This window comes from Mastomys coucha, unplaced genomic scaffold, assembly GCF_008632895.1.
Source record: "Mastomys coucha isolate ucsf_1 unplaced genomic scaffold, UCSF_Mcou_1 pScaffold22, whole genome shotgun sequence".
Lineage (NCBI taxonomy): Eukaryota > Metazoa > Chordata > Mammalia > Rodentia > Muridae > Mastomys > Mastomys coucha.
In genome coordinates, this window is record NW_022196905.1 from 104,247,000 (window position 1) to 104,273,780 (window position 26,781).

The window sequence follows — 26,781 nt, forward strand, 5'->3', positions numbered from 1 at the left end:
CCTGACAGCATCTCTCTGGTGGTTTCCCACAGGGCCTGTGCCAGCAGTGAGACAGAAAGCGAAGCCGGAGACATCATGGAACAGCAGTTGGAGGAGATGAACAAGCAGCTTAACTCGGTAACCGACCCCACAGGCTTCCTGAGGATGGTGCGCCACAACAACCTCCTACACAGGTATGGCATTTGGCCCTAAACACAAGGTGCTCCTTCCAAGAGACATGGAGCTGGGGTTTTGTTAGGTAGCTGTAGAAACAACCCTGGTGCTTCACCTTGGTACCAACAGTTCAAACAGAGGTGGGCAGGCTCTCCACCTTCCTATTTTTGATATGGTGGAGTCCAGGGATGTTGGGCTGCCATACCAGGTCTGAGCTGATCACCCAGCCTCAGGAAGAAGTTGAGTAGCTCTCATATCTCTGCCAGCTTCTCGCAGGCCTGTAACTCAGGAGGTTGAAAAGGGCCAAGAAGCCAGCAGGGTGGGAGGCAGCAATGGCCCAGAAATGAGCTGGTCCACATCCAGCTGCCCTGACCCAGCTCCCTGCCACTTAACAGAGGGGTGGGTTGAGATGTAAAACTGCTATGCTCCCAGGCTTAGGTTAGCCATATTTTGTCAGAATTCATAGTTCCTGTCTTCAAGGGATGCTGGCTGTCCTGGGACCTTAGAGGGACCAGACTGGGTGGGAAGCCTTGCTTGGCAGCCCTATATATGGGCACTGTGTACCTTACCTTGTCTGCCACAGCCTGGTTTCCTGTCATTGTGTTATCAGGGTGACAGCAGTATATTTGCCTTCCCAGAGCCCAGAAACTCCGGGAAAGAAGCCAAGAACTTGAGGGTCAAGCTGGTCCTTCCTCCCTCCTGGCCTTGGGGTGTCCCTCTGTCTTATAAGGACACAGCCGGATGCAAGGAGGTGTGGGATTGGGCTGGGCTTGGCATCTTCTCTGCCTGAGTGACAAGGGATATGATTTTGGCTTGTGATCAAGCACAGCAAGCCCAAAACTAGATCCAGACCTTACCAGGCTGTAGTTGACACCGAGTAGACACCTTCCCAATCCTAACATGTACACAGATGCCCCTGTCCCTTCAGAGTGGCAGTTAAGGATCACTTTGCAAGCATCAGCTGGCTTTCTGGTATGTGGACAGCATTGAGTAGCTGGCGGCCCTCTTGCCAGGCAAGAGTAAGGCTGAGTGTGGAGACAAGAGGATCTCTTCACTACTACTTTTTTGTTTTGTTTTGTTTTTCCAGACAGGGTTTCTTTGTGTAGCTCTGGCTGTCCTGGAACTCACTCTGTAGACCAGGCTGGCCTCGAACTCAGAAATCTGCCTGCCCCTGCCTCCCAAGTGCTGGGATTAAAGGCGCGTGCCACCACCACCCAGCTCTTCGCTACTTCTTAATTCACTTTCTTGTCTACTCATCCCTCAAGACTGTACAGAAGATTGGGAGGTGGGCTCAGCTCAGCAGCCCCTGAAGCTCCCTATCTGATCCCCTGGACTGGGGATGACACCACCCAGCTGCAGTAGATGACAGTGAGTGCTGGAGAGGTTCCAGAATCCATGCTCTGCTCCCCACAGCCCATGCCTGGTGACTCCAGTCCAAGCCAGATCTATTAGTGCAGTGGGTCTCAGCCCCTTCAGAAGTCAAATGACCCTCTCACAGGGGTCACCTAAGACCATCAGAGAACACGGATATTTATATCAAGATCTGTAACAGCAGCAAAATTACAGTTATGAGGTTGCAATGAAAATAATTTTATGGTTGGGGTCACCACAACACGAGGAAGTGTACTAAAGGGTCCTGGCATTAAGAAGGCTGAGAGCCAGTGTGCAGGTGGGCCTGCAGGCCCTTCCAGTCCCCACCTGAGCACCCAGCGTTCACCGGGAGCGGTGATGTGATGTAATCCTGGAAACAGGCCTTGCAAGGTGGCTGGCACTCAGTGAGATATCATTCTGAGTCTCCTAACAGAGTGGTAGCAAGATAGGGTTCATCCCTCAACGGCACCCTGAGGCAAGTGGGTGGTCTCCAGACCGCCACTCAAGCACCTCACCCCTCCCAGGATGCTGAGTGGGGTCAGATGGTCTCTGCGTCTCTCCATTGTCCCTCCCCTCTGTATGATCCAGGATGCCTGGCACTGGGACATGGCCAAGTTGGGCTTTCCCAGAAAGGTTGTCCCACACACAGTCTTTGCTCCTAGGCTACCCTAGCTGAGTACTCTCTTCCTCTAAGATTCCTTGGTGCTTTGGGTATAGAGGTCTCTGCCTGCTCCCTCATCCCCCGGAGGCCTCACATCTCTAGAGCCTGGATCTGGTCTAGGATTTCTTTCTCTATCCCCGAGGTACTGGTTACTTTATTCCTACATACTCATATATGTCTGACTCACTTAACTGATGGGTGGGGGAAGGGATAGAAAGGTTCTTTGGTCAAGTACCACCCCAGCAGAGAGAAGGCATCCATGATGCTTGGCTAATGCCTCTTTTTTTTTTTTTAACTTTTTAAAAAATTACTTATTTATTATTATATGTAAGTACACTGTAGCTGTCTTCAGAGACTCCAGAAGAGGGCATCAGATCTCAATACGGATGGTTGTGAGCCACCATGTGGTTGCTGGGATTTGAACTCAGGACCTTCAGAAGAGCAGTCAGTGCTCTTAACCACCGAGCCATCTCACCAGCCCGGCTAATGCCTCTTTAAGTACCAGCACTATGTAGCACTTCCCTGATCTCTGTTGACCCTTCCCATAGCTGTGAAGGGCACGGTTCAAAGGAAACTTGGAAGGCTCACCTGACCTTCTCCAACTGGCCCTGGAGGAAATCCCTTCTGGCTTGCTCTCAGACAACAGTGGAATAGCTGTCACAATTAGCAGGTTTACAAGGAATTTGGCTGTCCCAGCTGCCTGGAAGAGGCAGCCTAGAGCCTCATAGCTAGATGAAGAGCAGCACAGGATCTGACCGGTCAGATGGAAAGTCTGTGGTCCAGTCTTGCAGACTCCACTCACTTTCCTTAGACCCTGGCCCTGTGCTTCTTTTACAGCTCACCTGTTTGTGCTTAGGTTCCTCCAGGCACAAAGCAGGAGCCTCCTGGGCCCTGTGGACGGCTCCTCCCAACATATCTCTGAGGGGACCTTGTGAACCCACAGGGAGCAACACCCCGTGGGCTTGCTTGGAGATGCAGAGCCTCTGCAAAAGGCTGACCACGCTGCTGTCATGGATAGGTGAGAAGTCTCATCTCTCCATGCCCAAGCACAGGCAGGCCCCTTACACTGCCCCCTGAGCGGTGGTGTCAGGAGGAGCCAGACAAGCTTCAGGCGCAGTATAGGAGGGGCAGACGCCAGGTCCATGGCCATCCTAGGCTTCTGCAGAAGGTGGTAGACTCAGAGGACAGGAGTGTCTGTCAGGTGGGACCAGGCTGAATCACACCAAGCCAATAGCAGCCTCTTCCAACAATGTGTGTGAACAACATTCCCTGGGTTGCATCTGCCCCCCCCCCCCCCCCCCCCCCCCCCCCCGCACAACACAGGCTGCTGTGCTCTGCACTCCTCTTGAGGTGGGTTCATAGACATCATCAGAGAAGCTATCTAAGAAACCCCCCTTCCCCAAGTGGAGCTGGGAATAGATGACAAGGCAGTGATCTGCCGCCACCTGCTGGATCTCTGTGATAGTGCATGTCCAGTGGCATACAAAGGTCGACCCCTGCCCTGCCTATGAAATTCTGTGCCTCACAGCCCAGGACAGCTGCAGAGATGAGAGAAAGGACAGGGCCCTGAGGACTTCCTTGGGGACCTGGCATGCTCCTGGGCCGATGGGAAGTGGGAAGGTGTATGTCCTGACCCAGCCCTGAGCCAAGCTCCCTTGTACAGCCAGAAGGGAGCCATGCGCTGCTGAAGCATGTCTTCAGAGAACAATTTGTACATCGCCCCTTCAGGAGACAACTGTCCCTGGATATGGAGTGCCTCTCCAGGGTCACCTGCACGTCACTGGCTCCAACAGCAAAGCTGAAGCACACCCTATCACTTGTAATCATATTTCCTGAATAGAGGAGAGTGGCTGCCCAGGCCTCTGCACCCCAGGATCTGGGACAGTGCTGCCATGTCCCTGGAAATAGGTGGGAACGGGAAGACCTGAGGGAGAAAGAAGAACATGGGAGCCACAGCCGGGGAGGCACACAGGCCCCCTCCATCTGGCCCTGGAGAAAACCTTCTGGCAACAATTGAATAGCTGTCACAAAACCAGCAGGCAGAGCACTTGCCACAGCCTGCTGCTCTGTCTAGCGACTGGCACAGCCCCTGCCAGTGCAAGTCTTGCGGCATACTGTGGAAACAATACACTGCTAACACTCAGTATCACAGAGAGTGCTACCAGCTGGCCATGTGAGGCTGCCAGGCAGATAGGTGGATTCTGCCATCCCCCTCCCCATTTACCTGCATGGTTAGTGCTCTTCTGGGTCCCAGAGACCATGGCTGTGCCTAGCAGGCAGCCAGTGCCTAAATGTATTTTCTGAATCAGTCAGCAGTTGTCCTTGTCACCCTTTGAGAATGTGACTCATGGGGTCCTGGGGGTTGAAGATGACTCTCTGTGCTAGTGAGCCTGCCCCTAATAACTGTACAGAGTGCCTCCTCTACAGGCACTTTCTAATCAGCTGCTCTCAGGGCACCCCTGTGAAATGAAGGGGCCCTGCCAGGGTCTGGCTGGGTTTGGCCAGCAGGTCCTTGTCTTGTGAGTTCACTGCTTCTGGGTGTCATCTTCCTTGTCAGCCTGCCAGCTGCACTGGCCCTCCCTGATCCTCGGCCTTGACAGAGCACAATTGCTCCGTGCAGGACCAGCGCTCTGGGATGTTTGACTATGTATCTGACACCACAGAGATGCACGGATGCTGTTGTGTACAGAACTCAGTGTTGTATGACAGTACCCCCTGCAAGGGACAAGCATGAGCTGGAGTTGGCAGGCGTGCTGAGAGGCTCTGCGGGCAACCAGAATGACAGAGGGTGAGCCAGATTCCGACCCTGGTCCTGTCTCCCCAGGAGCTGCCAGAGCATGACAAGCTTATTCAGTGGTACGGTGTCACCCAGCAAGGATGGGACCTCCTCTCTACCCAGGAGGCAGAACTCACTGGTCAAGCCCCCACTCCGCGCCCTGTACGATCTGCTCATCGCGCCCATGGAAGGGGTAAGTGGCTCCTGGGACACGAGGCCCCTTGGTATCAGAACAGATCCTTTTACTGCTCAGTGCACATGCACACCCTTCAGAACACTCAGTGGACATCCTTTTCTGCTCAGTGTGCCCCCCCCCCAGCGCTCTCAGAGGACATTCTTCACTGGTTGCTTAGAGCCAGGTTGGCGGGTCTGAGCTTGTGCTTCGCTCTGCACTACACGGGCTGAATGCATTTGGCTCAGTGTCCTCGTGTGCGCCTCGCCTGGTCTACAGGCTATGAGGCTCAACGTGTCAGTGCAAGAAGTGAATGCCAGACACACCTACCTAATCCTAGATGTTTATCCTGATGACCCAAACCACCCCCTTGCTCTTTGCCTGGGTCTCAAACACAGAACCAATGTCCAATGCTAAAGACACCAACTACAGCCCACCTTGCTCTCTGGCTGGCATATCCAAGCCACCTGAGCCTGCCATATCCCTGCTTAATTCAAACAGTGCTCTTTGATGGTGCAGGGACCTTGGTGGATCTGAGAGTTTAGGAGCCGGTTTCAGGCAGGACTGGCACAGGCAGTTGTTCCGTGTGCAGAGGTGAGAGCATCCTTCAGCAACTCTCTCTCAATACCTACAGGGCGTGGTGTATCTTTAGAGACCACAGTTGAGGTATGATTTCTCCATCCCCTGAATGGGCTCCTCCCTGGCCCTCCAGCAGTGTTTCAGCTGACTTAACAGCTACGGGGCAGCTTTTCTGCCTGCTAGCACCTTGTGGTCTCTGTCCTTTTCTGACAAGTGATCCTGGGCATCCTTCCTGATATCTTATCTCTGTAGGACTTGGGGACTATCTGGAGGACATGTCTGGTTAGCCCAGGAATAAAGGGCAAGGGGCACAATGCACTAGAGCTGCAGGCAGGGACTGTCACGTGGGCAGGGGAAACTGCTGTGTCCAGGCCCCTCCTCGAGGTCCCTTCAGTCTTTCCTATCTGAAGCCTTCTGGAAAGGCCAAGCCCTCTTTCCTTCATGCTCCATCCTGTCTTTTCTTATCCTTACCCTCTCCATACTGCCATGATAGGGCTCCAGCTCACCAGACCTTGCTGACTGAGGAAGACATGTGTTTCTCTCCTGCCCCCAACTGCCACCAGCAGTCTTGCACTCTGGCAGTGCTCCCCACTCCCTGCAGTCCTCTGCACTCCCAGCAGTGCTCCCCATTCTTCACTTGCTGGAGCCCCCTCCATCCTTTATTCCTAGCCAATTGTCTTTCTGTTCCATCAATGCTGAGGAAGACACAGCACAGAGGAAGACTACTGTGACTGCGCTCTCTGCTTGCCCGGCTCAGGAAGGCCTCTATCCCGAAGCCCTGTCCCCTGGTCTCTGCCATCCATCCACACAGCAACATAGTGTCTCAGGACTTGGCTCTTGCCCCCTTCCCATTCTCTCCCTTGTGATCTAATTCACTCCCCAGTCAAGGCCAGGACCATCCCTCAGCCTCGTGTCCCTCAGTGGCTGGCATGAGGCCAAGTGCATATGGGCACCTGACAGGGTGTGCAGAGCTGCTCTTAGTCAGAGACTCATCTGCATTGGGTCTGATACAGCACAGAAAGCAGAGGACCCTAAGGAGAAAGTGGGTAGTGGCTTTTGTGGCGACCTGTGGCAAACTCAGGGCTTTCCAAGAGCCAGAAGCCAGATAGCTCCCCCCCCCCATCATCATAGCCACACAGGCCACATTTCCTGTGTACGTGCCTGCCAGAACCCACGGCTGAGGCAGCCCCCTCTATAGCCTCCACTAGAGGTGCTGCTCACCCTAGGAGACCCAACACTTGATGAGTCCAAGTCAAGCTGGCAGTCAGCATAGGAAGCTGAGGCCAGGAGGCTCCCAGGGGAGACTCTCTAAGTGCCTGGAGTCAGTGGGGGTGTTTCAGTCCCTCTTCTGTGACCCCCCCCCCCAGAGTAAGAGTGTGTGCTAAGGCATGTCTACACACCCTCATGTTCCTAAAGAGGTGCAAAGAAGGGTGGTCTCAGCTTTAAACAGGTAAAAGAGCCATCAAAAAACACCTTCACTACTAACCACCAGGTACCCACCGGGACTGTGGCCACTGCAGGTGAGGGGCCAATGCCTCTGACTTACTCCATGACTCAAAGCATTCCTTGGACTCTGGGACTCTAAAAAGATTCTTTTTTAAGTCAGAGGTTTGACACAATATATGAGCTCAACTACTTTAAAAAAGGGGGTGGGAAGGGATCCAGCAAAAGTTGTGCAAGGCCTTGAAATAAACTGAGAACTGTGTGACCCCTGCTAACCCCTGCCCTTGGCTTGGCCTCTCCTGCAGTCCCAGCACTCAGGATGCAGGGCAGTGTGAGCCAGGGGCTCTCAGCCACCCTAAGCAACATGGCAAGACTCTGCTCAAAGTTTATTTTAAAGGCAAAGGATCCACTGTGTTTTAAGGAAAGCACTTCTGAGAACCTGGGATCCTGTTTGCAGTTACAGCTATACTTTTAGCATATCCTTAAACATACCAGGTGCACTCCGCCCTGAGTCGGGAGCCCCTGCCCTCTCTTGGCTGTCCTACAGCAGGAGGCCTCCTGTAAACATGCCACTCCTCTCCAGAGGCCGCCAGAGGGCGTGTGAGGCTGCCAGCCTTATGGGGAGTCACACTGTCTGCTTCCAGAAACAGCCAGTTCCCTCCACATAGTCACAGAAACCGCAGATCAGGACTGGAGCCTGGCGCCAGCACCACTGGCCCCTTCATGTAGAGCATGTGATTATCTGAACGACTGCCTTCATTTAGTCACGGTACTGTTGCTAGGGAACCAGGCCAGGCAGTACTGGAAAGTGAGGTGGGGTGGGAGTGGGGATGGAGGGGAACACCAGCCTTTGGCTCAGTGTATTTCCAGGAAGTGTACTGTCCTGTGCTGTCAGGATGGGTGATGGAGTCACTGCCTCCCAGGGGCCATCAGCAAATGCTAAGTCAGATCCAGCCTACAGTCACCAAGGAGCAGTATGGAATGTCTGAGTGAAAGGTAGACAGGAGGAGGGAGTAGCGTGGTCCCAGCAGGTTTAATTAAAGGTGTTAAGGACAGCAGTGGGCCTGAGACCTGGTCTACCTTTCTGGTTGTGAGAGGACAAGGGAGCCATCTCATCTCTGAAGCCCATGTGACTAGACAACCTCTGACCAGTGGTGTTCTCAGGGCTGACTTGGAGTGTGGCCCTGTATGTACCAGCACCATGTATGATCTTCCTCCCACACTGCAGGCAAGCTTCACCCAGTGCAAGACACCATATCCCGGAGGCAGGCTTGCAGCAGGGCCTTCTCCAGATGAGCAGTCAGTCACTCATTCTATGAAGGCCCAGACTTAAGGATCCTCAGACTCTGGGCTTGTTCTAATTATAGCCTGTGAGCCTCACCTTTGTATCCCTTTGCATCTGCTCTGCTTGAAGTAAAATTTGAAGCTGGATGCTCCAAAGAGATCATTTACATGACTTACATACACAGCTGGGTGTCTGCAGAGGCCAGAGGGACAATGGGAGTCAGGTGTGGCACCAGCCACTGGCTGTTCCAACACATCCCAGTCACTGTGCGCTGTGGCCTGTGCTACGGCAGCTCTCTCTGCTTCCTGGGCTGTGAGGAAGCGATGCTGGCATCATCTTGTGCCCATGCAGAGATACCCATCCCATCTTGCCGTTTCTGGGGTAGCTCATTTAGCTTCTTGGGAAGTGGCTTGTAAAGCAGTTAACCCAGTGATTTCAATTCTCTTTCTTCCAGGTTAGCCAGATTATAAAGGAAGAAAGGCCTGGGGGCTGAGGAGCCTAACCTTCCTTCCCACTAGGCACATGTCACTTCGGGTTAGCCAGCATTTCTGCCACCCACGGCCAGGTGCCCCTGGCAGCAGGCAGCTGGGTCAGATGAGCACATTTGCTTCCTGAGGGCACAGCCTGTCAACCTCACTGAGTTGGCAGGAAGCATGCTGGGCCCATGAGACAAGAGTCTGCAGATGAGCCTGTAGTCCCACGGCTGCAGTGACTTCCACTCCATCTCTGTTGAGTGGCAGTCATACTTGCCTCACTCACAGGCACAGGCTCCCTCTCTCCTCTCCACTTCCTCCCGTGCGTCTCCTCAAGTACAGAGTCCTGCTCTATAGTGTAGGCTCACCTTGAGTTCATGGCAATCCCCCTGCCTCCTCCTGCCAGAGTTTTGGGATTATGGGTGTGCATCACCACACCTGGGTCCTGGGTCATCTTCACAGGTGGCTTTCCTCTTCTGAGTCACAGCCCCACTTTTGGAAAGGCCACTTCTGGGCAGAGCGAGCGGGTGTCTGCATGCTGTGGCTTGCACACAGACCTCTCCAGGTCCTCACCTTAAATTGTGTCAGGAGAGGTGCTGCCTCTCCAACACCTGCTCACCCCTACAAGCAGTAAATTGAGACACCTTCAAAGCCAGGCCCTGGGGAAGCTGGATTGGGACCCAGACATCTCAACAGTTCCTACACCACAGATACCATGACCCCAAATCCTCCATGCTGGCTCGGAATGTCTGGCCTTGTCTTCATCAAATGGGAGACTCAGCAGGCTCATGGGATCCTACCTGACCCAGAGATACTCCTGAGTCCTGGTGGCCCACAGCCTTCCCACTCTGTTCCTGGGGGGCGGGGGGAACCTCTAGGGCAGCTCCCTCTGCACTCATCCTCAGCCTCCAGGGAAAACATCTGCATCCACCAGTAGTTGCTCTTTCTTTGGGTGCCATTCCCCTTCAGGCTGGTGACTCTCATCTCCCCCCTCAGTCTCTCAGTCGGTCAGAGCTTGACAGACCGTCCACTACCTAACCTTCTATCTCCCAGTGAGGTACACAGAAGCCTCACTCACCCTCTGAGTCAGGCACAGTGCCTGTTAACACTTATTCAGGGTAGCAGGTCCAGCCTCCAGACCTGCCCTGACAGTTAGCCAGGGCCATCCTCAGCATGGCCTCCCACCTTGAGTCCACTCTTGCTCTTCCTCTGCAGGGCCTGATGCACTCCAGCGGCCCTGTGGGCCGGCACCGGCAGCTGGTCCTGGTTCTGGAGGGGGAGCTCTACCTTGTCCCCTTTGCTCTCCTGAAGGGCAGCGCGTCCAATGAGTACCTGTATGAACGCTTTACCCTCATTGCTGTGCCCGCCGTCCGCTCCCTTGGTCCGCACTCCAAGGTAACATACTGTCCGACTCTGGGGTCTCCCATGCAGCCTGAAAGGCGGGCGGACTTAGCAACCAGGCCCCGGGCCCAGGGAATAATTCATGTGGGGTAGTTTCTGCCTCGTGGTTTTGAAGATCTTAGTTTTTTGTTTGTTTGTTTGTTTGTTTTTGAGACAGGGTTTCTCTGTGTATCCCTGTCTGTCCTAGACCTCACTCTGTAGACTAGGCTGGCCTCGAACTCAGAAATCTGCCTGCCTCTGCCTCCCAAATGCTAGGATTAAAGGCGTGTGCCACCATGCCCGGCCGAAGATCTTAGTTTTTAGTTTGTTGTTGAATTATAACTTTCTCAAGAGGCAGGATCAGTTCAGAGGTAAAGGAACAAACTTCTGAAGTCTCCATGGCTGACTCCAGGTCCTCGATGGGAAGGGAGCTGGTATCCCTGACATCTCCTGGCTTACAAAGCACACTAGGCATTGGATGTTGCCAGCTTGCAGAAGTCTCTACCTGCTTGCAGCAGGGACTGGCTGTACTGGGACACACAGATGCTGAACATTTAGGGTGAGTGATGTTACCAGGACACTGGATGTCGCGCTGACAGTGTCTCCTCTCCTTACAGTGTCACCTGAGGAAGACCCCACCCACATATTCCAGCTCCACAGCCATGGCAGCTGTCATAGGCAACCCTAAGCTCCCGTCAGCAGTGATGGACAGGTGGCTGTGGGGCCCGATGCCCTCGGCAGAAGAGGAGGCATACATGGTGTCAGAACTTCTGGGCTGTCAGCCCCTGGTGGGCAGTATGGCCACCAAGGAGAGGGTCATGAGTGCCCTGACCCAGGCTGAGTGTGTCCACTTTGCTACCCATGTCTCTTGGAAACTATCAGCCTTAGTCCTCACACCCAACACAGAGGGCAACCCTGCCAGCAGCAAGAGCTCCTTCGGCCACCCCTACACAATCCCCGAGTCGCTGCGGGTGCAGGATGACGCGAGTGACGTAGAAAGCATCTCAGACTGCCCACCACTGCGGGAGCTGCTCCTCACAGCGGCCGACCTCCTGGACCTGCGGCTGTCTGTGAAGCTGGTGGTGCTCAGTTCTTCCCAGGAGGCCAACAGCCGAGTCACAGCAGACGGCTTGGTGGCGCTGACACGAGCCTTCCTGGCTGCTGGTGCACAGTGTGTGCTCGTGGCTCTGTGGCCGGTGCCGGTCGCGGCCTCTAAGATGTTCGTTCATGCCTTCTACTCATCCCTGCTGAATGGCCTGAAGGCCAGCGCCTCCCTAGGCGAGGCCATGAAGGCAGTGCAGAGCAGCAAGGCCTTCTCGCATCCTTCCAACTGGGCAGGTAGGGAGTGGACACCATTCTGCAGCTGTGGCGGGGTGGGGGTGGGGGGCGGGAAGCAGGTTTGGGGTGCCAAGGCCTTCATACTCAGCCCCTGGAGGCACACCCAACACATTCCAGGTCACACCCAGAAAGAATCCATAGCTCTCAGCACCAGTGGACAGTGTTTGTCACTGGGTACCTAACTCAAAACCCCATGTTAGGAAAAAAAAAAAAAGAGACTCTCAATGCAGCCATGGGAAGGTGTAGATATGGATGTGTGCCATGTAGCGGTCACCTGCTCTTCTGCAGTCCAGCACCCCTGGCGGGTGTCACAGCTCCTCCAGGAAAGCCATGCCTTCCACCTAGCAGCTCAAGGCTCCAGTGTGGCTGTGCCACTGAACAGCTGGTGCCCTGGCAGAGCACAAGTTCTGGTGGCCCATGGTCCCTCGTCAGACCACACCTGTCCGGCCAGTCCAGGCCCTGTGACATCCACATACGAGACCAGACCCTCTGCCTGGCCCTTCATTCCCACAGGAATCCCTGCCTGTGTGCCGGCTTCCTGGGCTAGTGTGCTTGTTTGAAAGCGGCATTCATTTGTTTTTGTTTTTGTTTTTTGTTGTTATTAATAGATAACCTAGGCAGGCAAAGGAGCTAAGGGGTCCATGAGGGGGACCAATGGACTCCTGCTGCTTAGCGATCTGGTCTTTCCTGCTAGCTCAGGCTCTTCCGACATGTCTTCCCCCGTCTGGCTGCTGGCTCCCACCCCAGGTTCTCTCCCACAAGGCCTCTCTCTGACAAGGAAACCTCAGGCCAGGGGCTTCTCTGGAGTACCTTCCTGTGGCTCACAGAGACGGCCAAGCAGGATGGGCACCAGAGAGGCCAGGGACAGCCCGCACCCACCAGCGCCCAGCTCTCTTGCTGTGCAGTTGGGAGGAAATGGCCAGGGTAGCAGTGCTGTCCCCTGCTGTCCCCTGAGGAGCCCTCTGTGCTGTCCTCAGGCTTCACGCTTATTGGGAATGATGTCAAGCTGAACAGCCCCTCGTCGCTCATCGGCCAAGCGCTCACGGAGATCCTGCAGCACCCAGAGCGGGCACGGGACGCCCTGCGTGTGCTGCTGCACCTGGTAAGGGCTGGCGGGACCCTCCGGGGAACTTGGACAAGGTGCCAGTGAGAACCAGCCAGGAGAGCATGAGATGGGGGGGAGGAGCTAGATCCAACTGCTCAGTTTCCTATCTGAAGGGGGGACACCTCAGGGTCTCGGGTGGATTAGCAGGATGAGTCCCCAGCTGGCAGTAAGACCCCAGCAGCCAACAGACTTCATTTCCAGAGTCTCTCCCTGGATTCAGGAAAGGACTGGTTGTGCCCTTGGCCAACCTGTGTCCATGAGGCCTGACGGTGCCTGCACAGTTACAAATTGCCAGTGAAGACAGCTACTCAGAAGGTACAGCTAAAAGAACCAGGGGCTAAAGGCTGACCTGGACTACAAAAGACTGCCTCACCCTCGAAATAAAATGGTGGCGCAAAACTTGTCCCATCTTTCCCCTTTGCTCAGAACATGGAGAGCAGTCTCTTGTCATTCCCAGCCCAACACTGGCCCAGGCTGGGCCTGTGTAGTATGGACACACGGTTGTCTGTGGTTACCTCACAGGCCTAGAGCAGACACCATAGCTTCAGCGAACCCACTGCAGGAGTGGGACATAGGCTGGGGTCTAGGTGGGCAGCCATCTTGGTGCATAAGATGGGTAATCATCTTAGTGCATGCAGATGACCCAAGCCAGGCCCTCCAGTCCCACACCCTGGGTCAGGGGCTCTTTGTGCACACTGATAAAAAAGAAGGTGCATCGTTGCTCAAGCGTAGGTCTGTGTGGAGGTTCCGAACCTCAGGCTGTCAGCATGCACTGTACCTAGGGGAGCCTAGCTGTTGTGAGCAGCCACATTCCAGGCCCTGCAGATGCCATCACCCTGTATCTGTGAGCCCTTTTGAGTGCCCCACCACATGCAAGGTATTACCCCCATGCCACTGCAGACTTCTCGTAGTAGCCCTTTCTGCCCACTCTGTCCAGCCAGCCTTCTCAGGGCCTCGTGAGGCTTCCAGCTACAGGTATAGTTACCACTTTCCTCTTCCTGGTAACAGCCAGAACCACACCCCAAGCTCCTCGCCACCCTTTCTCATAACAATACCCGTTTCTCCTGCAGGAGGCAATGTGCCTCCAAGACCCCTCTGTTCTGGGGAACATCCACTCCTGACCCTTAGTAAGTGGGCACTTCTTTCCCCCCTCAAATGTCTGATGTGTGCTTTGCTCTAAGAGAAGCCTCAGGTGACATGCTGAACAGTCTGCAAGCCTCTGTGGGGACACGTGTGCCTCCGGGGCCTGTGACATCTCAGGGTAGAGCCAGGTGTCCATTGTACAGAAAATGAGAATCTGGCCAGGTGGTGAGGGTGCAGGCCTGGGCAGGCTCTGACCTGGGCAGGCTCTGGCCTGAGGCTGTGTTCTTCGGAGTGGAGAAGGGGAGACTCCTTTGCCTTAGCCCTGCAGCTCTGATGATGAGTTCCTGGCAGTCACACACCCTCCTATACATGAGGCCTCAGCATCATGTCCAAATGGCCTTCCTAGGTGGCAGGAGTCAGCATGGCACTGACTTACCCCAAAGCCCCAGGAGGAGGACCAGGGCTAACCTGGGTCTCTAACTGCCTCATCCCCACCAGGTGGAGAAGTCCCTGCAGCGGATCCAGAATGGACAGCGCAATGCCATGTACACATCTCAGCAGAGCGTAGAGAATAAAGTGGGCGGCATCCCTGGATGGCAGGCCCTCCTCACCGCAGTGGGTTTCCGGCTGGACCCTGCTGCCAGTGGACTGCCAGCAGCCGTCTTCTTCCCAACCTCAGACCCAGGCGACAGGCTGCAGCAATGCAGTAGCACTCTCCAGGCCCTGCTGGGTAAGCCTCTACAGCACAGAGGGGACCACATACAAGTCTCATCATGAGGATGCTGGGCCTCCCCAGAGGTGACAGAGACTCCCACAGAGGCACTGCCACAGATGCATGGCTGATACCCACCTTACCCAGTCTATGGTGGTGTGCTGGCCTCACCTGGACTTTGTCCAGGCCTGGGGGATGAGAGTGGGCAGGTCCCAGGCAGATCCTGTCACCAGCAGCTATGCTTCTGGCAAAACCACAGAGCAACCAGGCTGACACAGGCACACCACCACCTGGGATCTAGGCTTTCCTGGCACCATAACTGTGGGAGAATGAAGCACAGCGCCAGGGTCCCTCTTCTCTGGAGGCCACACGTTCCTGTCCCAGGCCACACAAGAACATGTCGCTGGCCAGGCCAGCCTGTAGCTAACCACCCTCCGGGCTGAGCACCTGGGACTCTTTCCCTGGAAGGTGACTTCTGCTCCTCTGTCCCTGCTCAGGTCTGCCCAACCCAGCCCTCCAAGCACTGTGCAAGCTCATCACGGCCTCAGAGACAGGCGAGCAGCTCATCAGCCGGGTAAGTACAGCTAGGTGCTAAGTGCAGGCTGGACAGAAAGACAGAGTGATCGGATCCAGATGGGCCTGTCAGGAACGTGGAGTGTGGCTTCCCTGCCTCTGTGAAGAGAGAGAAGGGCTAGGATATCATTTCTGACGGCAAGGTCTACAGACGTGTTCTTAGGGCTCACGGCCTTGCCTCTGGCTAACCCAGGTGTCTGCAGAACCCTCTCTTCACTGTCCTCTCATGCCCTACCACCTCCCCCAGAGCCCCCAGCTAACTGACCAGTGTTAGCCAGGCGGTGGTGGCGCACGCCTTTAATCCCGGCTCTTGGGAGGCAGAGACAGGTGGATTTCTGAGTTCGAGGCTAGCCTGGTCTACAGAGTGAGTTCCAGGACAGCCAGTGCTACACAGAGAAACCCTGTCTTGAAAAAAATAAATAAATAACTGACCAGTGTTACAGTGTTGGGCCAGCCCCTGAGGTCAAAGCCCTTTTAGAGAAGGGGCAGGTTTGAGGAAATTCGTGGAATTCGGGGGCTTAAATTCTGACTCTGAGCTCTGAGCAGCACAGTCCCCAGCAGCTTCTCTGTCTCCTGGACTTCCCCTCTGGCCACTGAGAAGCCAGAGTCCATCTGGGCGTACAGGTGTGTAGGGGGAGGGCCTCTGGACAGCATTCTTCAGGGAAGCAGCAGTGCGTGTTGCTGAGGTAGTCTCAGCCATGTGCAGTATGGTTACCCTGTGTGAGCTTCAGCAGGGCAGATGCCCTCAGTGGCTCCTGGAGACTCCTCTGCCCCGGGACTGTTGGCACCTTCACTGGGACAAAGAAACCACTAGTGACCTGGCTTAAGTTCCCACTGGTTTTATAATTAGCATGCCTTATCTGCTCACTGAATAGCATTAGAGGACACTTCTAGAACATTGCATGTTAAAACATCCAGAATACAGCTCTGTGTTCTCCAGACAGGAATACAAAACTTGTACCCCTACACTGCAGGCCAGGCCAGGAGCCTCAGAGTGCCAACTCTTTATGTCTCGTGCTTTCATGGAACAAAGGGGACCTTGGGTCTGTTCACTGTGGGTCCCAGGATGGCTGGACACTGGCCGAGGCATCTCCTGTGTGCTAATCTTCTGTGTCCCCCTTGCTGCCTCTCGCTCCTCTCCAGTCAGAGCCAGGCTGGTGCAGCATCTTCCAAGGCAGTGATCAGCTTGTGTGCATAACTGCTATGCTTGAATCTAAACTCTTTCTCTCTCTCTCTTTCTCTCTCTCCCTCTCTCTTTCCTTTCTTTATACTCTGCTGGCTGAAGGCTGTTAAAAATATGGTGGGAATGGTAAGTACAACTTTAATTAGCAGCTGCTGTCAGGTGAGCCCCTGCCCACCCACCCTAGTACCTGCAGCTCTGAGCTCCCTGGCCGTGCACGCAGATGCTGGCCCAGAGCTCTGGGCTGGGGCTTGTCCCTTCCTCTGCTCTGGCTACCCCTTTCCTGTTCCACTCTGTCCTAATTTGACCTCTCAAGTTCCACCAGAGCCGCAGAGGCAGAACCAGTGACAAACACAGGCAGAACACCCCTACCCCAGAAGCAGTGACAAACACAGGCAGAACGCCCCTACCTTAGAAGCAGTTACAAACACAGGCAGAACACCCCTACCCCAGAAGCAGTGACAAACACAGGCAGAACGCCCCTACCTCAGAAGCAGTGACAAACACAGGCAGAACACCCCTACCCCAGAAGCAGTGACAAACACAGGCAGAACGCCCCTACCCCAGAAGCAGTGACAAACACAGGCAGAGCGCCCCTACCCCAGAAGCAGTGACAAACACAGGCAGAGCACCCCTACCCCAGAAGCAGGGTCACCTGACACCTGAATGGGTCACACAAACCATTCCACGAGCATTGTGGTCACAGAACGTAGAGTTCAAATCTTCCCCATCTAGTGCAAGAACCTAAAGATGACCTACCTTTAGGCATGTAAGCAAAACGGAGGCAGCCAGTCCCAGCTCCCTCCCCCACTCCTACAGCCTCTCCTGTGCTTTAGGGAAGGCAGAGGCTGAGGCAGAGCTGGGGCCCCTGGAGGCTCCTCCACCTTTGCTCCACACAGCTCCTTGCCATACTGTCCATGGTCATACAGAGGGCAGTAGGTGTGACCAGGGGGGCTGGGAGGGTGCATTGGTGTGACCAGGGGGGCTGAGGTGGGTGTAACTAGGTGGAGCTGTGGTAGGTGTGCACGGGCGGGGGAGGGGGCTGAGGTAGGTGTGCACAGGGGGGCTGCAGGTGTGAGAGGTCAGCAATATGTGACAGGTGACTTGGGTGGGTTACTCAAAAGGCTGAAAGCCTGTGCTCACCTCTGCCTTTCCCTCCCTCAGCTCCATCAGGTGCTGGTTCAGCTTCAGGCCTGCGAGAAGGAACAGGACTTTGCCTCAGCTCCCATTCCAGTCTCCCTCAGTGTTCAGCTGTGGCGGCTCCCAGGGTGCCATGAGTTCCTGGCAGCTCTCGGTAGGACCAAGAGCCTCTGACTTAACTTCAGTTTTCCTTACTTTGTTTTCCCTGTGTTTTGTCGGGTCAAACCCAGTGTTGTAGAAATTATCAACCAAAGACACTAATGCTGCAGTCCCCTTCCCTCCACCATTGTGTCCCCTCCCCATTCTGTCCTGACCTCACCAACACAGACAAAAGCTTTACCACGTGTCCAGAGGGCTGCTGGCTGCTAGAGGAAGGGACAGTAGCCTGGCCAGACCTCAGCAACTAGTAGTCAAGGCAGAAGGACAAGAACAGCAGCAGGCCTGGGGCAGGCAGGGCAGGGCCTCCAGGCCAGGTACGGAGCCCTCATGCAAGTTCCCTCTCCTTCCCTACCCCACAGTCTCCAGAAAGCTCAGTAATGTCTCAAGTAGGGAGCCTGGCTGGTCTCTTCTGGGGACAGTCCCTGGCCACAGTTCCCGAGAGAGTACTTGCTGGCTGCCTCTGTGGTGCTCTGCCAACCTAGAACTACTCCTGGGCTCAAGGGTTGCCTCACTTCATGTGGCTGCTAGGATGTCTCCGAAGTCATTTAACTGCAGCATCAACAGCTCATTAGCCAGCTTCTCCCTCAGGAAAGCCAATGCCCTCTGCACTATTAAAACCCATAGGAGGGGGAGCTGGCAGCCCCTCGGGGACAAAAGGTGGCCTTTTTAGCAGAAGTGTATCTCAGACCCTAAGGACAACAGATATGGAGGGCATGCAGACCTTGTCCTCCAGCAGAGAGAGGCCTCCTTCCTGGATGCCAGGCTGAAGTCCTGCCCCGTTGCTGAGTGGAGCAGAGCAGCCACATTTGCCCTGGAGAGTCTGAGCCGACTGCTCTGTGGCTAAGTGTCCAGAAAGACTGCAGAGTCAGGCACCGCCCCACATCAGCAGGCAAGGCTGTGGCCAGTAGCTCTTCTCTGAAGGACAGCCTGACCTCCTGATAGGTCAACTGGGAAATCCCACCTGGATACTCTCTGGCACCCCTGCCATGCTGCCCATGGTGAGGACCATGCATCTTCCATGTTCCTCTAGGGTTTGACCTTTGTGAAGTGGGCCAAGAGGAAGTGATCCTGAAAACCGGTAAACAGGCTAGTCGGCGCACCACCCACTTTGCTCTCCAGTCCCTGCTGTCACTCTTCGGTAAGCTCCTCCCCTGTCCCTCTCAAGGAGAGTTAAGTGATGCACCTGTAGTTGGTGTTAGTGTCTTCTAGGGGAGGGACCCACAGAGCTCCCTGCTCGGGGAGCTTCATCCTTGGGGTATAACAGGTAGCAAACTCATTAGCTTGCCTGAGGCCAGCGTAAGGAGCTAAGGCCTCAGGAACAGCAAAGTGGGGACAAGACAGGGACAGTGGAGCTAATGGGACATGGCATGGTGTCAGGGTATGCCTGTCCCACTCCAGGGCCATGTAAGTGAACACAGTGTGAGAGGAGCCCCATGGGACAGCCTGGCCCTGCAGTTGTCCCAGGGATAGGAAGTTAGCAGCTGGGCGGTAGCCATGGTCTGAGGGCAGCTGACCTGAATGTGCTTCCTGTTACAGTTAACAGGAAGGCTTGAGGGGATGCTGGGCTTTCAGAGCAGGTGCCGGTCGGCTTGGCACTGCGGACGTCAGAAAGCAGCAACAGGAATGGGGTGGAGTGCTGGCTGTCCCGGGGAACAGTGTTGCACTAGACCAGTCGTGAGATGCCTGCCGAGGGAGGAGTGGGATGCCTGGGAAGAGGCCAGCCTAGACAAGAGGAGGAGCTCTGTGCCCTGTCAGCAGGCACTGTGGGGTCAAAGGGCAGAAGCAGAGGCTATGCACGCACTGAAGACAAGCCTTAAGTACAGGATTTGGGGGCCTAAGCTCACCAGTGACATTCACAAGAACAGTAAGGAAGGGGACAGGGGCCGAGAGGGGGCTGAGGCCTGTGGCACATGGCCAGGCAGGTCCTAGGGTCTTTACTTCTTGCTCAGGAGGTTGGGGTTCATTCAGGTTGTACTCAGGTAGTAAGTCTTTGCTAGCTTCCAATATCAAGGACGCTTCGTGGAGGAAGCGTTGGTCTGTAAAACCCTAACTGCTCTTTGGCCTGAATGTTCTGTGCCTAGATTCCACGGAGCTCCCCAAGCGTCTCAGCCTGGACAGCTCCTCCTCCCTGGAGTCCCTGGCGTCAGCACAGTCTGTGTCCAACGCTCTGCCCTTGGGCTACCAGCACCCTCCTTTCTCACCCACGGGGGCAGACAGCATTGCCTCCGACGCCATCTCTGTGTACAGTCTCAGCTCAATTGCCTCCTCCATGAGTTTTGTCTCCAAGCCCGAGGGGGGATTGGAAGGCGGAGGTACTCGAGGACGACAGGACTATGATAGGTCCAAGGGCACCCACCCACAACGAGCCACCCTGCCACGGCGCCAGATGTCCCCCCAGGCCAGACATGGGGCCAGCAAGGAAGAAGAAGAGTATGAGGGGTTCTCCATCATCAGCATGGAGCCTCTGGCAACCTACCAAGGCGAGGGGAAGGCATGCTTCTCCCCTGACCCCAAACAGCCCTGTGTCAAGGCACCAGGTGGTGTGAGGCTCTCGGTCAGCTCCAAGGGCAGTGTCAGCACCCCCAACTCCCCCGTGAAGATGACCCTGATCCCCAGCCCAAACTCACCCTTTCAGAAAGTGGGAAAACTGGCAAGCTCAGACACAGGTGAGTCGGACCAGTCCAGCACAGAGACTGACAGCACTGTGAAGTCCCAGGAGGAGAGTGCCCCAAAGCTAGATCCCCAGGAGCTGGCCCAGAGGATCCTGGAGGAGACCAAAAGCCACCTCCTGGCCGTAGAGCGCCTTCAGAGGAGTGGAGGCCCAGCCAGCCCTGACCGAGAAGACAGCGTGACAGTACCCAGCAACACCACAGTTTTCAGGGCCTCGGAGACCAGCGCCTTCAGCAAGCCTATCCTCTCTCATCAGAGGAGCCAGCTGTCGCCACTCACTGTCAAACCACAGCCCCCAGCCAGGAGCTCATCCCTTCCCAAGGTGAGCAGCCCTGCCTCATCAGAGGTATCAGGCAAGGATGGCCTGAGCCCTTCTGGCAGCAGCCACCCATCACCTGGCCGCAACACCCCAGTCTCCCCAGCAGACCCGCCACTCTTCAGACTCAAGTACCCCAGCTCTCCTTACAGCGCTCACATTTCCAAGTCCCCCCGGAACACATCACCTGCGTGCAGTGCACCATCTCCAGCACTCTCCTACTCTTCAGCTGGCTCTGCTCGCTCCAGTCCAGCCGATGCCCCCGATGAGAAGGTGCAGGCCGTGCACAGCCTCAAGATGCTCTGGCAGAGCACACCCCAGCCCCCCAGAGGCCCCCGGAAAATATGTCGAGGTGCACCGGGAACCTTGACATCAAAAAGAGATGTCCTCAGCCTGCTGAATTTGTCCCCTCGGCATGGCAAGGAAGAGGGTGGGGTAGACAGGCTGGAACTGAAGGAGCTGTCTGTGCAGCAACATGACGAGGTGCCACCCAAAGTCCCCACCAATGGCCACTGGTGCACAGATACAGCAACACTGACAACAGCGGGTGGCCGCAGCACCACAGCTGCCACGCGCCCTCTGAGACTTCCCTTGGCCAACGGCTACAAGTTCCTGTCCCCAGGAAGGCTCTTCCCTTCCTCCAAATGTTAAAAGCAGCTTCTTACGCCCAACTCAGTGTGCACTACAGGCCGAGCCCCGGGGCCCCATGCAGTGCGGTCACCCACCCACACAGCCACTGATACCATCTCTCCCCAGACAGCTGGGCTCCCTGGGCACAGTCACTGCCACGCCAAATACCAGTGCACTCACTGGTAGCCCCTAGGCAAGATTCACCCAAAGCAGGTCTTGCGTGGGGATGGCAGTGCCTTCTCTGCCTCTTTGCCCTGCTCGAGTTACACTCTGCCACAGGGTTTGCTGCCAAGTCTCTATGCATACCTTTCCTACAGGAGCGCAGACAGCTCTTGTCGGGCTTCCAGGTGCTGGTGAGATATCTAACGCTCTAAGTTAAGTTCTGCACTGACACATTACATTAGCCAAAAGGAGAACTATGGTTTTTAAAATGCCAATTCTTTGTGATTAAATTGTAGCCATTTCTGGTGGATACCGAAGTCACAGCCACAATGCAATAACTCGTGTTGAAAGCTTACATCCCTAGCTGCTCCCCATGAGCGAGGCCAGGGGCCTTTTGACCCCTCTGTTGGCCAAACTTGAATTTTCTTAAAAAAGTAAAAATAAAAATTCTGTACTCTTGTCCAGGCATTTTAGAACTATGCAACTGTGGTTTAAAACACAACATTGTGCTTTTAAAACATAACTGACCTTTTTTGTACATGGATAAACACTTGGTTTTATTATCAATAGTACTTTGCATTTATAGCCATTATTTTTAAAAGCTCAAGAAATTTTAAAATGTCAAATTTTGAATATTCATCCATAAGTAGCAATCAAGTTTTCCTGGGGGTATGGTTGAAATTATTCAATTTCCTTATTTAAAGAAAAAAAAGAGAGAGAAAGAGGAAAGAAGAAAAAAGAAAAAAAAAACAAAAAACAAAAAACAAAAAAAACAAAAATCCAGTCAGTCCCCCTAGCTAGCTAGGCCGGAACCCCTGCCATGTCATCAGCTGCCTTGCTGCGTCTCTCCTCTCTCCCCTGCAGACGTCTCTTGGCCACCAGGCCCCCACAGCCCGGGTCAGTCAGTCCTTGCACACACCTCAGCAGCTGCAGCTGCACCACCACCACCAGGTCAGGCTAATACTCCTTCCTCCCTCCCACACTCCCACCCTCCCTTCTTTCCTTCCTTCTGTTGTGAGCACTGAGATTAAGCCCCGCCCCCTCACTGTGAGAGCAGTCATCTCCACAGGGGTCTAGGGGCCTGCCTGGCATCATGACCCCAAGGCACTTCTGGCCTCGCAGTAGGCTCTGACTTGGGTTGTTTCTGGTCGTGGGGTCTCTAGCCCAAGCTAGCCTTTCAGATCTGCAGGAATCCTCCTGCCTCAGCCGGCTCCAACAACCCACACTAGGACCACACTCTGTAGCCGCTGAGGGACCTCCACCTCAGTGTTTGCAAGCTGACTCCATGTTACTCCAGTGAGTTTTGTCTTAGAGGATTCTGCATTTGACCCGACCACCTTGGTGACAACCACAGTAAGGGGGCTGTCATTCTAACCCGGCCCCAGCCCTAGGAGAGAAATACTTCACGAAGCAGCACATACTCTTAGGTTAGCAGGGAGCTAACTCACCATGTAGCAGATGAAAAAACCAAACCCAGCACTGTGCACACCACTTACAAAGAAGTCAGGTCCTCGGCAACCGAGAATCAACCTCAGCACAAACTCGGGTGGCCGGGCTCTGCCCTCCTCAGCCACCACCTCAGCCTCTCCCTCACCCCTCCTCCCAAGTGCCCAGGAGCCTGGATCTTTGTGCTTTGTCCAGGGCGCAGCCAGTCATCAGCAAATACCTCCACCCCTCAGACCATGTGTGGTTGTCAAGCCATGGAGGAGGACTCCTAAGCTGCCCTGGTGTACACCTAGGTACGCTGTTGTTTCTCTGATTGACACTGAAGAGCCAATCAATACCTGGGATGCTTTTTATTTGTCTTAGATGTAAGTTTCAATGAAGGAAAACAGAGTTGGCAAAATAACGGGACTGGTGTGCAGACCCAAGTCGTCGTTTACGCCAGTCTTGGTGATTCCATGCATGCGGAATAAAGTCAAATGAAGTTCTCAGCTATGTCGCAAAGAGGACACTTCAAATCATGAGAGACTGTATGATCAGATGAGTTCTGTACGGGTCAGGGGTTGACGACCATGACCCACAGCTGAGGCTGTCGAATGAGTTTGAAGTTCTGTTTGTTTGTCTTGACCGTAAGCCAGTGATGGATTTTCCCTTTTAAAATGGTTAATGAGTACAGCAGAAGTCCTGATTTCGCCCCTTGGTTCACAAAGCCTGAAGTCACCTGTTACCCAGCCTGTTGAATGAAAGGTTGGCAGCTCCTGGTACACACAACTAAAAGATGGATGCCAGGAAGTATTATCAAGGAAGCGGGGGAGACCGCTGGCCTGTTGTGCCCAAAGCCTCAAGGGCTCACACTTGATGGAGGTGGCTCCCCCCTAGCTCTTGGCTCTTGAAGCCAACAGATCTGAGTCAAAGTTACAAAAGTGGTCTCTGTGTCCCCTTTGCTGGTAGTTAGTATAGAGACATCCCCTTAAGCTCAGGAAATAAAAGTTTTTAATACAATTTTTCTTAAACGTTCTGCCCTGCTCTACCAGACAAAGACACGCTCCAGACAAGCCGCAGCCTCCCCTAGGAGCTTGGTGGGGCCACAAAGCAAGGCCCTTCGTAGGCTGCCCCCGTTTTCACCAGCAATGACTCCTTAACTACAAACACACCCAAGAAAATCACCTACCAAAACTTACACATTGTTTCTGCACCAGTGTGTGCAGGTCTCACCTTCCTCCCTTTGGAAAAAAAAGAAAGAAAAAGAAAGAAAGAAAGAAAGAAAGAAAGAAAGAAAGAAAGAAAGAAAGAAAGAAAGAAAGAAAGAAATGAGTCCACACTGGTCGGTGGTGAGGTGCTGCCCGGGCGCAGTGGCCCCTCGTACCTTGTGAGTGGGCCAGCAGCAACAGTGCAGCTCCCTGACACACACTGTACTCCTGGCTTGAGAACTGGGCCTGTTTGTAGAGGATCCTTCAGAGACGTCCACGCCAGCACTCACCCGCCCCAGTCCTGGGCACCTCCCTACTTGGCATTCACTCTCCTTATATGCATTGTTAGCCACCTTTGGCCTACATGGACTCCTTTTTGTAAATTACACAATTTCCAGACAGCATTAAACTTTTTATATTATGAAATTTGCCATGTAAAAAGAACTTCATATTTTTATTGAGGCTGCGGGCGCTTGGCCCTTCCTTTGTGATTCAGTGTCTATTAAAGCATGAGCCTGTCAGTTTTAAATGCTGTCTCTGAGTCTCTCTCCATTCATTTCCCACAATTCCATAGTGTCCATGTTTACAAATGAGCACACGCACGAGTATACTTTAGGAAGAGAGAAAGGGGTGCTTGCACCGGGTACCCTAACCACACACAGAACCTTAGATGGTCAACACTGTGGCTCTTGTAGACATACAATGGAGAGTTACTGTTGAATAGCTACTTGGAAGGGAAAACACATCAAACAGCTTTTAGCCACCCAGTCCCCTCAAGAAACTTTCAAGGAACCTTTTCAGGAAGCAAGCCATCCTCTGTGTGGAGAAGCACGAGGCTAGTGAGCTGGGACAGAGGTGTGGGAGCACAGGCACTGTAAGAGGTGGCGTCCCACTGGGTGCCGGCAAAAGCACTAAGCAACAATGTATAAAACATTGGTGCCGGTGCTGTTTGCAAGGCTCACTGTTTGCACAGCTCCAGATGGCTCATAACTGAGGATGGCCAAACTCCAGCCCAAAGAAACAGACAGCAGGGAAAAATGGCCCCTCTGCCTCTTGATGGACTTAGCCGAAAGGCAAACACCTAGACAGCAAGGCCTCAATGCTCACACAGGGAAGAGGGAAGTAGACAGACAGTCCAGTGCTGAGAAGTGCCCTGTCATAAAGGGAGACCTCATCCCATAACCCTCCACAGCCGAAAGACCAGAGTCTGTGGTAGCTTAGACCATCGAGCGGACAGGAAACCTGCCTCGAACGGTGAAGCCACATTCCTCATGTGCACGTGGAGGGTGTTTCATGAACACGGCATACATGCAGACCACACGCTCACTCCCAGACTGCAGCGGAGAGCACCGTTCCCCACGACACAATCGCAGTGTGCCGTGCAACTCATCACAGCGGGGCACATACACACTCTGTGGCTCCTCAGCAGATATTCCAAGTGCATTCCCTGACACAAAAGTAATCAACACAAAAATACGGGCTGGGCTAGAGTCGGGTAGAACACTGTCCTAGAGTGCGTGAGGCCCCAGTTCGCACCCCCAGCACCACCGGCACACACCACAATGTCCACAGACACCTCCAGCCACCCTGAACTTGCTTCTGTTTGTGATAAGAGTGTCTCTTAAGTATACAACGTCTTTCCAGACCTCTGGAAGCTGGCACAGTGGAGCCCAATATAGCAAAAACATTGAAGACAGCGGCCATCTTAGGCTTCCTGAACTCAATTCCATATCTCCATACCTAAGCCAAGAACATCCTCCTGTAAGCCTTACTCAGGGATAACTGCTGATGACCCACTGGCCCCAGAACCTGCTATGGCAGTTGCTGAGCTGTGACAGGGAGTAAGGACCGCATATGGTACATCTGGACACACTTTCCCAAAACTTAATTCATGATTGGTTGAACCCATATATGAGGAACCCACTTGTAGGTTGAAAGCCTACAATGAGTAAAGTCATAAGAATAAAACTGGGCTGGCCATAGCAGCGCATACCCTGGCGCTTGGAAGGCAGAGGCAGGCAGATCTCTGAGTTTGAGGCCAGCCTAATCAAAGCAGGCAGTTCCAGGACATAACAGAAAAAGCCTGTCTTAAAAAAATAATAATAAAACTAATTCCACAAAATGAGTGGAATATAGGGACTTAAACTTTTTCTATATATTGGAGCTATGCTCTTCTGAAGGTCCTGAGTTCAACTCCCAGCACCCACATGGCGGCCCACAACTGTTTAATGCCATCTTCTGCTGTGCAGATGCACATGCAGACAAAGTACCCACATACATAAAATCCTCTTTAAAAATTCTATATGTATTTGCAAGAATCCCCAACCCTGGAGGAGGCTACAGCTCTTAAGCTGCAAGTGCCATGGGTCAACTCTGGGCACAAGGGAGGCAATTGGGGAAATCAGAGGAGACACTCAGACAGGAAATTCTGGAGAATCAAGAGGGCAGGCTGCGACTCAGAACGGCTCGGGGCTGTCAGAAGCACAGGGCTGATGGGATGGACAGGAGGGAACACTGTAACCAGAGATATGCCAGAAGTCATATGAGGAGCATGCATGCCCAGAAGTGCTCATGTGCATTGAACATGAAACACTGCATGGGAAAAATGCAAAGTCCTCACATGGTCAAAACAGGAAGGCATGGAGGAGTCGGAAGCCCAGCTGCCGAAGCTGAGGCTCAGCTCAGAGAGGAGGAGGGAGCATAGCAGCTCCAGAGGCTGGAGAGGACAATGGCAGGTGCATGACGTGACGTCTGCTAGTTCACTTTCTGATATTGTAAGAAACACGA

General features: G+C 54.1%; 1 protein-coding gene across 3 annotated transcripts in view; it reads left to right on the forward strand.

The window, feature by feature from the left end:
- The window catches only part of Ttc28 (tetratricopeptide repeat domain 28), a 436,243-nt gene extending 411,716 nt beyond the window's left edge, over window positions 1–24,527 (forward strand). For all 3 annotated transcript variants that reach the window (XM_031337381.1, XM_031337382.1, XM_031337383.1), the window contains 11 exons: window positions 33–173; window positions 5,010–5,154; window positions 10,129–10,308; window positions 10,911–11,631; window positions 12,609–12,733; window positions 14,318–14,549; window positions 15,029–15,105; window positions 16,390–16,413; window positions 17,449–17,578; window positions 18,614–18,721; window positions 19,665–24,527. In XM_031337381.1, the coding sequence (XP_031193241.1) occupies window positions 33–173; window positions 5,010–5,154; window positions 10,129–10,308; window positions 10,911–11,631; window positions 12,609–12,733; window positions 14,318–14,549; window positions 15,029–15,105; window positions 16,390–16,413; window positions 17,449–17,578; window positions 18,614–18,721; window positions 19,665–21,220 (3,439 nt within the window). In that variant the 3' untranslated portion in view covers window positions 21,221–24,527. The remainder of the gene's footprint in view (window positions 1–32; window positions 174–5,009; window positions 5,155–10,128; window positions 10,309–10,910; window positions 11,632–12,608; window positions 12,734–14,317; window positions 14,550–15,028; window positions 15,106–16,389; window positions 16,414–17,448; window positions 17,579–18,613; window positions 18,722–19,664) is intronic.
- The last annotated feature ends 2,254 nt before the right edge of the window (window positions 24,528–26,781 follow it).